This window comes from Fragaria vesca, linkage group LG6 (genome assembly GCF_000184155.1).
Source record: "Fragaria vesca subsp. vesca linkage group LG6, FraVesHawaii_1.0, whole genome shotgun sequence".
NCBI classification, from domain to species: Eukaryota; Viridiplantae; Streptophyta; class Magnoliopsida; order Rosales; family Rosaceae; genus Fragaria; species Fragaria vesca.
In genome coordinates, this window is record NC_020496.1 from 9233625 (window position 1) to 9246270 (window position 12646).

Genomic DNA, 12646 nt, shown 5'->3' on the forward strand with positions numbered 1-12646 from the left:
AAAACCGGGCTGGCAGATCAAGCTATAAAGTAAATCATACTTGCTATCAACAAGCGCAGGTTAATTCAACATGCACATAGCAGTATCAGGTAAAAGTACCATCAAAGAGCAACATGCTTCTGCTGAAAATAATAATTTGACAATATCTACCAAATTCTTCATCCTAATAATTTGCCATTTCGTGTCAAAACACTGGTTAAATCAATCACTCAAAGATCAAAATAATTTGACAATATCTACCAAATTCTTCATCCTAATAATTTGCCATTTCGTGTCAAAACACTGGTTAAATCAATCACTCAAAGATCAAAGCGGGACAAATCAAAGAGAAAACTAGGCAAGAAAAAGTAACACGAGAATGAAAAGCATGCTACTGAATGACCACTGGGAAAAGAAGCATCTTAAATAGAATTACAAAATAATCCAGCAGTAAGCCTACAAGGTCATAATAGTCCAGACATGAAGACGATACAAAGCAAAGGAAAACGGACAACAAAACCAGAGAACAAGAATGCAAGCAGCATTTTTCTTTCCAATAGAGATAGTGAAGTCCACCAATCCTTGATTGTAATCAGAAGCATTTTCTGTGCACAATTGAAGGGCCTGATTCATCGTACTCAGCTTTGGCGATCCACATCTACACAAATGAAATTACTCACATTAGATGTTTCATTAACAATCTCTATCAAGGGCAGATTGTACAAAATCAGTCATGTCACCAAAACAACAAACAAACCTGTTGGAAGGTACTGAGGGATGCTAAGATGGAGCCTCCGATCCACACACTGTACTTTCTTTCTGGTGGGGCAACGACCTTGATCTTCATGCTGCTAGGGGCCAAGGCAGTAATTTCCTTGCTCATTCTGTCAGCAATTCCCGGGAACATGGTGGAACCACCACTGAGTACAATGTTTCCGTACAAATCCTTCCTGATATCAACATCACATTTCATTATCGAATTGTATGTGGTCTCATGGATACCAGCAGCTTCCATTCCTATCATGGATGGCTGGAAGAGGACTTCTGGGCATCTGAAACGCTCAGCTCCAATGGTGATCACCTGACCATCAGGCAACTCATAGCTTTTCTCAACAGAAGAGCTTGTTTTGGCAGTTTCCAATTCTTGTTCATAGTCAAGAGCAATATAAGCCAACTTCTCCTTCATGTCCCTCACAATTTCACGTTCAGCTGTGGTGGTAAATGAGTAACCACGCTCTGTCAAGATTTTCATCAGAGCATCAGTCAGGTCACGACCAGCCAGGTCAAGACGCAGAATGGCATGTGGAAGGGCATACCCCTCGTAAATGGGGACCGTATGACTGACACCATCCCCAGAGTCAAGAACAATACCTGCACACAAACCACATAGAGAGATCAAATTAGATCAGACATTATATCACACAGAATTAGATAGATCAAACATGCACTGGTAAGTTAGACGCATCAAAAGTTTGAACCTATTAACATATTCATGTTCTAAACTATTGTCATTTACTTACAGATTTACAGAACCAAAATGATTCTCTTGTCACGGAATCATTTTCAAAGATCAAAACTTAACCCGAATTGTTTACATTCAACAGAAATTCATGATACCTCCAAATGGATAAATATGCTCTACTAATTTATTACACAATTCCCATATAAAGGCAGTCGCATACAATTTTTTTTCTTTTATACATTTTAAGCTGAACCTTCAAATAACCCAAATAAAATAATTCCAATACGCAACTGAATACACAGATATGGCCAAGTTATTAGAAGTAAAACTTAAGTGTAGGACTCAATTCAATTCCAGAGTACATTACTTGCAAGGTATTAAAGCTAGCGCAGTATCTAAAAGGACTGAAGAACTTACCAGTAGTACGACCACTAGCATAGAGGGAAAGAACAGCCTGGATGGCAACATACATGGCGGGAGCATTGAAGGTCTCAAACATGATCTGGGTCATTTTCTCACGATTTGCCTTAGGATTAAGAGGCGCTTCAGTAAGAAGAATAGGGTGCTCCTCTGGAGCAACACGAAGTTCATTGTAAAAGGTATGATGCCAGATCTTCTCCATGTCATCCCAATTGCTCACAATTCCATGCTCAATTGGGTACTTCAGAGTTAAGATACCACGCTTGGACTGAGCTTCATCTCCAACATACGCATCTTTTTGGCCCATGCCAACCATAACCCCAGTATGACGCGGGCGACCAACAATACTTGGGAACACGGCTCTTGGAGCATCATCTCCAGCAAATCCAGCCTAAACAAGAAAACACGATTTTTATCAAAATTTAGTCCGCATTTGCTAACATCATAGAACCACACGATTAAACAGATAAACAAATACTACACCCATTCCTAAATGCCGGTACAGAATTATGTTAGCATACCTTGACCATTCCAGTCCCATTATCGCAGACAAGAGGCTGAATATCCTCGGTCTCGGCCATCTTCTATACCTAAAAAGCAAACAATCATTCAATTACAAACCAGAACAAACTTCTAACAGTCATTCATCACATATCAATAGGCCACTTCTCTCCTAAAACCACAACGACGCGTAGCAAATGCTACCTATCACTCCTGATGCATTATAAAACAGAAACTGTAGCTAACAAATAGCACACATCAAATCAAGCCTAACATAATCTCAAGCCAAAATCACAAAGCAAAAGCAAAATACGCCTCTAATCCGTAGATTTTTACTCCCGAAAAAAGAAAATCAAGAATCCAAGTCCTCATCAGCTATAAACAACCAGATCAGAAAACAAATCTACCAAAATCAAAGCAATCAAACCGAATGCAGCGAAAATCATCCAGAAAACAACAAAATCCAAACGGCGAACACTCAAATCAAGCAAAACTTATAAATTCCGAGCACATTATATGAACAAAATCAGATCGAGACGTCGAAGAGACTCACCTTTCCCGAAACCCTAGAACGAGCGTTTCAGGCTGAGCTGAGAGAGAGAGAGAGAGAGAGAGAGAGAGAGAGAGAGANGAGNGAGAGAGAGAGAGAGGCTTGGGTGTTGGTTCAAAATGGAAACAAAAAAAATTAAAACGGACGCGAAAAACCGAGAGAAAGAAATTCGAATGAAATTGAAATGAAAAAAATGGGAAGTGTGCCCGAAATGAAATGCGCCTTAAATGCGCTGTAAATTCGGTCTGCTCGCCAAGTATGGGTGTGGGTACTGGAATACGGTCCACACGACGCGTCAGTACGATTTTGGGCCTCTAGTGGATCCAGTTGTTGCTTTGACAACCCCCGATTCTATTGGTACAAATTTACGAGTGTTTCCCTTTCCCTAGTTATGAATTTTTGTTGTTTTTCTTTTTGGGGAATTAATGAATTTTGTTCTTGTTTGAATATATGATGGGGAATATATAAGGGAAAACAAAACTATGTGGAAATGATTTGAGGAAAGATAATCTTTACGTTAGCTCAAGTGATGTTTGATAAAAGTAAGTCCTTACGTTCCTTTCGAAAGAAAATTAGACCTTACGTAGTTACGTTAGCTAAAAAAATAGTGACTATTTTGTTTCAATATTGTTCTTTTTTGTTCAAAAAGAAATTACATATACAAGTTGACAAGAACCGGGAATTCAAACGTGACGTCTAAAAGAGTTTAGTGTAACTAACAGAATTTTTTATCATCTCCTTAACATCACACGAGATCAAATTAATCGAGCATTAAATCAAAATGTTAGTCAATAGTATCTCTTTACAATTAAAGAAGTTATTGAAGTTCACTCAAATACTCTAGACATGTAATACTGTCATATGATTTATTTTTTATTATACGTTATGCCTTCAACGTTGTCTTAAGTGTGGCAAGTAAAAGTTAGTTTCTTTGTTCAAGTCTTGTTATATTGATGTGCCTATGTCTCGACACTTTTTTATTTAAATTGGGTTCGGAATAGAGAACTTGTAAGGTGCCTCTTCGCGTTTTATTATTAATGTCAACCCTAAAATCAAAAATGACATACATATCTTGTTTTTGAATATGTCATAAGGCGTACACATCAAATTATCAATCATTTTCGACTGAAGATTGTGATCAGCTCACAACGACCTAAGAGATGAGCCATAAATATATCAATATATAAAATTTATCTTCATTTGCACTTAGGATAGTGAATGGTGATCATGCATGTCAGATTTTTGTTCAATTCATTAACCACAATCATTTCATTCATATTGGTTTTACATCACCAACATCATTAGTAATGGTGTATTCGATGACAAGTTTTATGATAAATTAGCTCTATATAGTCTACATCACCGATTCATCATCAAAACAAAACAAAATCTATACGAGGGCGAGTTTAAGGATAAAAGGTGTGAGATCTGCATTCGGTTACATTTGTTTGTTCGAGATCTAGATCCAAAAACTGCATGAAAATCATGAACTACATATTATGAAAGTCTCGTACGTGTAGGCTTGGCTCGAGTCACTGAAGAAGTGAGACATAAGATAGTGGGCAATGCCAATAGGCTTCCATTGTACTCAAAGAAAGAAAAGCTTTCTTTTTTTCTGCAGCTGAGTACAGGGCATCCTGAACAAGTTGGCAATGGATGAATCAATTGGAGGTGTAATGTAAACAATGGTCCCAGATTTCTTCTTGCTACTAGATTCATCACGTGGTTGGTTCATGATTGAGAATTAGCTTAGGCAAGTGATTGGCTACAAGCTTGTACTGAACTAACTGATATAGGTAGAGTTGTAACGTTGGAAGTACTGATCGATATGCAACCCATGTAAACATCAAAATGTGAGGCTCATCAATGTTGATATGCAGGTTCTCGAAATATCGAATATATAGTACGTGATCATTTGATAATATATTCATGCCGACAAAATTAATTTATAGGTTTAGAAGTTTTTCCTTTAAAGCTTATTTGAGACATTTCATCAAATATTTTATGTTCACATAAATCTAAACGTAAATTAAGCAATGTAATAAGTTGAGCTACGAAACTAAATGATAGCTAAGAGCCTTCGATTAGGTTAGTAAATTAGTACGCAACTCTTGTAAGCTTGGATCATTATCCCCACCAACCTAATTCATGTCCTTACTCAATCAGCTAGCAGTGATGCAAGTTTGTACCAATTTCTCCGCAAAAGAAGAGGCATATATGCATATCTTTTTTCTGCTTTCCTTCTTGATATGCCTTGGGAGCCATTAGAAGATTAATGTGCTCCACAAGAACAAAGTATTCGATCGTTATTGCGACCAATCCGGCCTATACATGACTGTTAATCCACTTATCCGAGACGCATTATTATCGGAGCAAGAAAAGTTGTGTCCTCGATGGCTCGATTTCTCCGGCTACTGGTAGCTAGGTGTGTTATGGGTAGGGTTTTTATTTTCTCAGTGTGATCATCAGCAGCCTTCTTAATATGTGCAGGAAGTGACTGAATAAAAACGTGCAGAGTCCAATGAAGATTCGTGGGGTTTGGTTTTAGACAAGGGGTGCATGTTGTGCGTTGAATCTGGAGCAAGTCGAATGAAGGAAGATGATTGATTGATTGTGTTACACGAGATATGATGGTTGGCCGAATCATTCATAGCAGCTATAGCAGTCTTTACAATATTCCTCATCCCATGCGAGTTTGTGTCCTCAGCACCACTGTTCTAATTTTATTTATCTTTTGCTTTGTACGTTACTCTACCTCTCTCATTATTACCTCCCATGGTGATCGATCTTCCCTCTTACTCGATCAAGTACTCAAACTAGCTGACTAGAGTCGTTTAAGAATGTTAACCATGCATTCATCATTAATTCCTTATATAATGAGTATATATATGAAGGGAGAGCTTTCAATGAGGACCTTACAATGAGGACCAAGTGAGGACTTTCAAATGAATAGTTGGATCAAAATTTTGACTTTTAATTGATATTTTATAATTCTCATGTGCATATCATCCAACTATTCATTTGAAAGTCCTCACTTGGTCCTCATTATAAGGTCCTCATTAGAAGCTCTCCCATATATTAATTACGTTATATACAATATCTGTTACAGACGGGACCTGTATAAAATTCATCTATAATAAAAGATTCAACAAACAATTTATAACGTAAAAATATTGCTTCTGAAATGTGCAAAGAGTACAAAGTTTAGTTATCTTAAACTCTTAGACTTGAGATGATATAGATAACTATAGAATACGGAGAATCGTCGCACCAATCCAACACCATTTATAAAATTTTAGCACAATTCTGCAAGGTTAACACTTCATAGAGCTTGATCAAGCAAGCAATTTGTTCATCCAATATGTAGTACACCAAGGGCAACATGTTCTGTATAACTGTGTTCATTACCCTCTTCAATCACATATTCATCAAGAGGAACAAATAGCTAGGTCGTGAGATAAATTACTCTGAATTTTTGTAGGCCAAATTGCAGAAGCCAAAATTACCAAGAGCGTCATCTTCACGTGCTCGAAGGAGCGTGAGTAGAAGAAATCATTTGGATGGTGAAAACCATACCAGATTACCAGGTCCTTGCTTTACACTCAAAGCGCGCGTTATGCCGCGATTAGCGTTTTCTCGTGAAAATATCATATCGCGATCGAGTGGACTCAGTGGAGTTGATTAAAACTTGAACCAGAAGGGTTACCGAATCACTTTTCTTTTTCACTAAACCGCTGAAGGTTTACCAAATCCTAACCTCTCTATCTTTCAGCTGCAAATTTTTGGAAGAATCCTAGGTTACGAATGTTCAAGAAATCTCATAAGGAATCCAATATAATGAACTAATGAAGCATACGATGCACTCATGCATAGATCGATCATTTATGAGTGTAATCACATATACATACTTTCGTGCATCTAGACCGTAATCTTTCGTGCAATATGAGAGAGGCATCATGTATACGACATTGCATAAACTACGTAATTTCGATTCTTATCCGACATTAGCATAGTGAGAAAACTAAAAGGTGTTTGTGCATGTAATATTGGAACCGACATTAAAAGATAAACTCGTGAAAATAAAGAGGGCAGGCAAAACATCCAAATTCAATATAACTACTTATGCTTGCCTTAGATATCCTAATAATAACTTGTTGATAACATGATATTCATGGCTAACCTGAAATAGCTTGAAGGTTGAAAAATGAAGCAAAACGCAGAGAGAGTAGAGAGAAAACATAGCCACACAAAATTGATTCAAAGATGGAATGATCTCAGCATAACCAACTATTACAATATTCACAATATTTATAGGCTTCAACATGTTAAGCCCTTATGTACCCTCTACATGACTAACAGTTGTTAATAACAAGATTAACATAACAGACAAATTAGGACAACACTAATAAGCTGCTAAGCTGTTAATTACAAACACCATTAATTACTTCATTTTTCAACGCACCCGCTCAATCTCAGTAGGGGACAACACACTGAGATTGGAGCAATGTTTCTTGAAGCTGGGACTATGAAGACCTTTGGTGAAGATATCAGCAGTCTGAAAATTTATTGGATCATATTCAAGTAGCAAGTCTTGCCTCTGAACTCTTTCTCTTACAAACTGGACGTCATTATCTAGCTAGATATTTAATCTAAGAGTGAAACACAGGGTTTGAACATAAGGCAAGAGCAGATAGGTTGTCACATTTCAAGAGAGGTGGAGATGGAATTTTGACCTTCAAATCACATAAGATATGTCTGATCCAAGAGATTTCTGTAGTTGTGTTAGCCAAAGACCTGTATTCTGCTTCTGTGGAGCTCCTTGAAATAGAACCTTGTTTCTTTTACTGCCAAGAAATTGGACACATTCTAAGATAAACAATGAAACATGTGGTTAATCTTCTGTGATTGATTTCACTAGCCCAATCTGCATCACAATATGAAGTAATATGAGAAGTTCCAGCACCATACTTGTAGAATAAACCCTTGGACAATGAACCCTGCAAATATCTCAAAATTCTTTTTACTGCAGCATAGTGAACATCAGTTGGTGAGGACATGAACTGGCATACTGTATTAACAAAGAAAGCAATGTCAGGTCTTGTGAAAGTTAAGTATTGCAACCCTCCAACAATACTTCTATAATGAGTAGGATTAGACAAAAGGATCCCTTCTGTCGCAAGCATCTGCATATGTGGCAAACATGGTGTGTTACACTCTCTACAGCTATCAAGGCCTGCCTTAGACAACAAGTCTTTTGGATATTTTTCTTGACTCAATTTTGTAGAATACAGGTCTTTGGCTAACACAACTGCAGAAATCTCTTGGATCAGACATATCTTATGTGATTTGAAGGTCAGAAGTCCATCTCCACCTCTCTTGAAATGTGACAACCTATCTGCTCTTGCCTTATGTTCAAACCATGTGTTTCACTCTCGGATTAAACATCTAGATAATGACTTCCATTTTGTAAGAGAAAGAGTTCAGAGGCAAGACTTGCTACTTGAATATGTTCCAACAGATTTTCAGACTGCTAATATCTTCACCAAAGGTCTTCATAGTCACAGGTTCAAGAAACACTGCTCCAATCTCAGTTTGTTGTCCCCTACTGAGATTGAGGGGGTGCGTTGAATAATGAAGTACTTAATGGTGTTTGTAATTCTATTAGTTAGCAGCTAATTAACAGCTTATTAGTGTTTTCTTAATTAGTCTGTTATGTTAATCTTGTTATTGACAGTTGTCAGTCATGTAGAGAGCAAATTAGGGCTTAACCTGTTGAAGCCTATAATTAATACTGTGAACATTGTAATAACTGGTTATGTTGAGATTATTTTATCTTCACTCATCAGCATAAAATGTACTCGATCTAGCTCAAAAGGCAATTAAACACAATCGTGTACCAAAGTGAAGAAGATAAGCATAATCGCATCATAGATCTAGGGTTTCTGAGCCTTAAACTTGAAATTGAAGAACGAAATGTGGAAGCGAACAATCACAAAGCTAAACCAGGACCATAGAAGTCACAGAATCAAGGGTCGAAGCTCTGATATCATGATAACATGATATTCATGGCTAACCTGAAAAAGCTTGAAGGTTGAAGAAGGAAGCAAAACACAGAGAGAAAACACAGCCACACAAAATTGATTCAAAGATAAAATGATCTCAGCATAACCAGCTATTACAATATTCACAGTATTTATAGGCTTCAACAAGTTAAGCCTTTATTTGCCTTCTACATGACTGACAGTTGTTAATAACAAAATTAACATAACAGACTAATTAGGACAACACTAATAAGTTGTTAAGCTGCTAAATAACAGAATTACAAACACCATTATGTACTTCATTATTCAACAGTACTTGTTAAGTAGCTAACAAAAATTGTATTCAAGGTGTGAAGTAGGTAGAAGCCCGAATCCATGTACTACTCTTACGAGCTCAAGTTGACGCTTCCAAGAAATTTACGAGTAATGAGTTTTGATCTAAATTCAAATAATGATACATCATCCGTCTTATATTGTTAATTTCTTATTCGAACTATGTATTTTTTGTTTTGTTTTTAATTTAAATAAAATCTGGACGTGAGGTTGAGTCTCGCAGCTAAGTTACGTTACAAACCTTATAAAAATAAAATAAAATAAAAAATAAAAAAACCGTCATCATGTCATGTTCGATGTTGTGAATCACAAGTTTTTAGTTTTACTATTTTTTGCCACCCACACACCACCAAACTAACATCATCTCTTCTTTCTTATATACTCGATGACGCGCGACTGATTAATGATCCTTAGTAGCTAGATCTAATACCATTATGGACACAAAGATTTGAATTTGAATTTGCTGCTTTCAATCAAAGTACAAGAGCATTATGTCATTTGTGAAAGACTTAAATAGTTGAGATAATTTGGCCGGTTAGGTACTAATTAAGGCGACCTACTACGTACCTTATCTATTCCCATCTGGATGATATTAGATAGCTACCTCATGCCATTTTGGCAGCGAGTCTTACACAAAGCTAATCGAAGTCCTCGTATAGCTTTGGATGGTTAGTGATATTTGGTGCTTCATGAACCGTAATTTTGGTAAGTTTTACTTTTCTTTTTGGCAAGTTTTACTTTCTTTTTTCAAACTTAGGTCATGAAGCATACCATACTAGTAAGTATTACTCAGGTCAATATATATAAGGGTGACAACCGTTTGTGAGTGGTCATGATCTACATGCAGCAGATGGCAATTGAATCATGTAGGTAAGTTTAATAGTGGAAATCATGCTATGATATGGTGTTAATTTTATTTATTATTAGTTATAACCTAGCTACCTGGTAAGTCGGTGGTTCCAACCACCCCCCTTATTGTGGGAAAGATTGTGGATGTTCACTCTAGCTTACTTTAGTGGCTAAAAGAAGCTATAGCTTCAAGCTTTAATAGACAAGCTTACCTAATATTGTCACTGTTATAAAGCTCTGTTTAAAAGCTTTTAAGGAGTCTTCAAGGTGAGTGAGCTAAACTCAAACCCAAAATAATACGGAAAATATATAACATGTAAAGTTATTATGTTATGTATGTCATATCCGATCGAGTTATGTATCACGTATATTCAATCATATGAATTAACAAAAGTGTAAAAAATTCGTATACAACTCTCTCTCTCTGATCTTAAAAAAAATCATACTTCAACGCACATAGGTAAAACAGCTCACCCAAGCTGTAGTACGTTCAGAAAAACATGATTTTTACGGAGGTAGAGTTCATATTGGATCACCTAGGGTTTAACTTGAACACTGTACGTTGGAGTAAAAAGTCGTATTTAATTAGTAGGGTTTGGCCTTGCTTGCTAGGTAAACAAAGCATCTCGATATTTCGTGTCCAAAATATCACGAGAACATCTCTCTCTTCTCTCCATGGTCCCCAAATAACATGCCACGTGCATAGATGCACCAAAAAGTTTCACATTACATCACACCTCACAAAAATTACCCAAAAAAAGAGAGAAAGAAAGCGTAGTCCTCAAACAACCATATCAGAGACGTTATATGCTATCATGTCGATCTCTACTACTAAATATACAGACTCTCCTTCTTGCCTTCTTCTCAGTTCACCAAGAACAAAACCCATTTGCACATAACCCATCTCTCCCTCTCTCTCTCTCAATATTTCCTCTTCTCTCTGAATTAGGAAACCAAATTCACCTTGATCTTTTACACTCCTATTCTTTTCTGGGTTCTCTCTCTTCTTTTTCCCCTATTAATACCCCTTCCGTCTTCTTCTTCCAATTTCAGACCAGACTTCTTTTCTTTCTGTCTTTCTTTCTTTGATGGATTCCGTTCGACCGGACCCGATATCCGTCAGCCCGGATCGTCTTCTTCCCGAAGACGACAAGATCACGTTCGAAATTTCCAAGAAAGAACAAGCTGCAGGACCACCCGACACGTCGCCGTCTTCGTCACTCACAGAGGAATCCGGCACTGAAAACAACGCCGTGGACGACGACGACAACGACGGTTTCAGGACGCCGGTGAACCAAAAAATCCCCGTGATCACTGAATGCCCGCCTGCACCGCGAAAGACGAGAATGCCCCTGCGGAAACGAAAAGCGCTTAATTCTCCGATGAGTTCAAGGAAGAGAATCCAGGTTAATCTCTCGGAAGAAGAATTCGACGCTCTGTTTCCGTACGATTTTCGCGGCGAGATCAAGAAAGGCGCCGTCTGAACCGTTCATTATTCTGACTACTTTTCCGGTCTTCCGGTAAACAATGTAGTTAATTATACGCAACTCTGCGATTAACCCAATTAATTAAATCTTCTCTCTTTTTTTAATTTTCTTGTTAATTTCTGGGTGTACGTTCTTGCTTGAGAGCTTTGTTAATTCATGGTGGGTGTAAAGTTTGCGAGAGATGAAGTACAGAACAAGAAAGAGTGATGATAGAGATAAATGTGTGTTCTTTTGTGCTCGAGGTGTTATTCTCTGTGTTCTAAAAGAGAAAAGGGAATGGATTCTCAGAGACTACTGAGAGATGATGATGATGATTGTGATGAAGAAAATAAAAGGCAAATAAAGTTTCTGAGGAATTTTACGTTTTCATTGTATTCTGGTGTGAATAGATTCTTCCTTCATGTTTTTTATGTTTGGATATAAGATTCTTATGCTCTTTCATGTCGCGTACAACGAGTCTCTTTGGATTCTATATGATCTTGGCCGGCCCATGGAGAAGAAGAAGCCAATGTTAACGTTAGAATAGTTAATCTTCTTGGTAATTAACTGGAGCATTATTTATCATTCACCGTTAATATAGCTGTTACAGACTTACAGCTCCTCTAGAGTTAATATTAACCCATCAGTTAAAAAGACCAGTAACATCTTTAGTTACCCTTTTGTTTGCCTTTTCAATCGATTCTTATGGCGGCAATCGTTCTTATGGGCCTAAATTCCGCCGGAGATGTATTTTTTGAAATTAGAATAAAAACTACGTGCTTGGGCGTGTAATGTAAGACCCACTTATGCTTAAAAACATGAGATTTGACAATCGTCCGTCTTAACAAGTTTGAGTGCGGCTATTGGGATCTCTAAATTTGCTCAGTATACCTCTCATTCTCTCTACACCTTATTTTTATTTTTCAATACAAGCATTTTCTTACTATACCTCATTTTAAATTCCTAACATAACCTTAGTTATTTATTGACATATATTTCAATTTATTACTTATTTTAACTCATATTCACTCAATAGACCTCTCAT

General features: G+C 37.1%; 1 protein-coding gene across 1 annotated transcript; it reads right to left on the reverse strand.

Moving 5' to 3' along the window:
• Positions 1–360: 360 nt before the first annotated feature.
• Positions 361–2989, reverse strand: LOC101293316 (actin-like). The gene is made up of 5 exons (XM_004302690.1): positions 2916–2989; positions 2383–2451; positions 1859–2252; positions 737–1350; positions 361–637 (listed from the first exon to the last, which is right to left on the reverse strand). Exons 2-5 carry the CDS (start codon positions 2440–2442, stop codon positions 572–574), a joined length of 1134 nt encoding a protein of 377 aa, XP_004302738.1. The 5' UTR covers positions 2443–2451; positions 2916–2989; the 3' UTR covers positions 361–571.
• Positions 2990–12646: the final 9657 nt, after the last annotated feature.

Bases quoted from the DNA above. Each gene is read 5' to 3' on its own strand.
- LOC101293316 (XM_004302690.1), bottom strand. From the start codon at position 2,442: ATGGCCGAGACCGAGGATATTCAGCCTCTTGTCTGCGATAATGGGACT. The intron at 2,253-2,382 runs GTATGCTAACAT...TTTCTTGTTTAG, and splicing joins ATGGGACTGGAATGGTCAAG to GCTGGATTTGCTGGAGATGA. The intron at 638-736 runs GTTTGTTTGTTG...TCATTTGTGTAG, and splicing joins CCCTCAGTACCTTCCAACAG to ATGTGGATCGCCAAAGCTGA.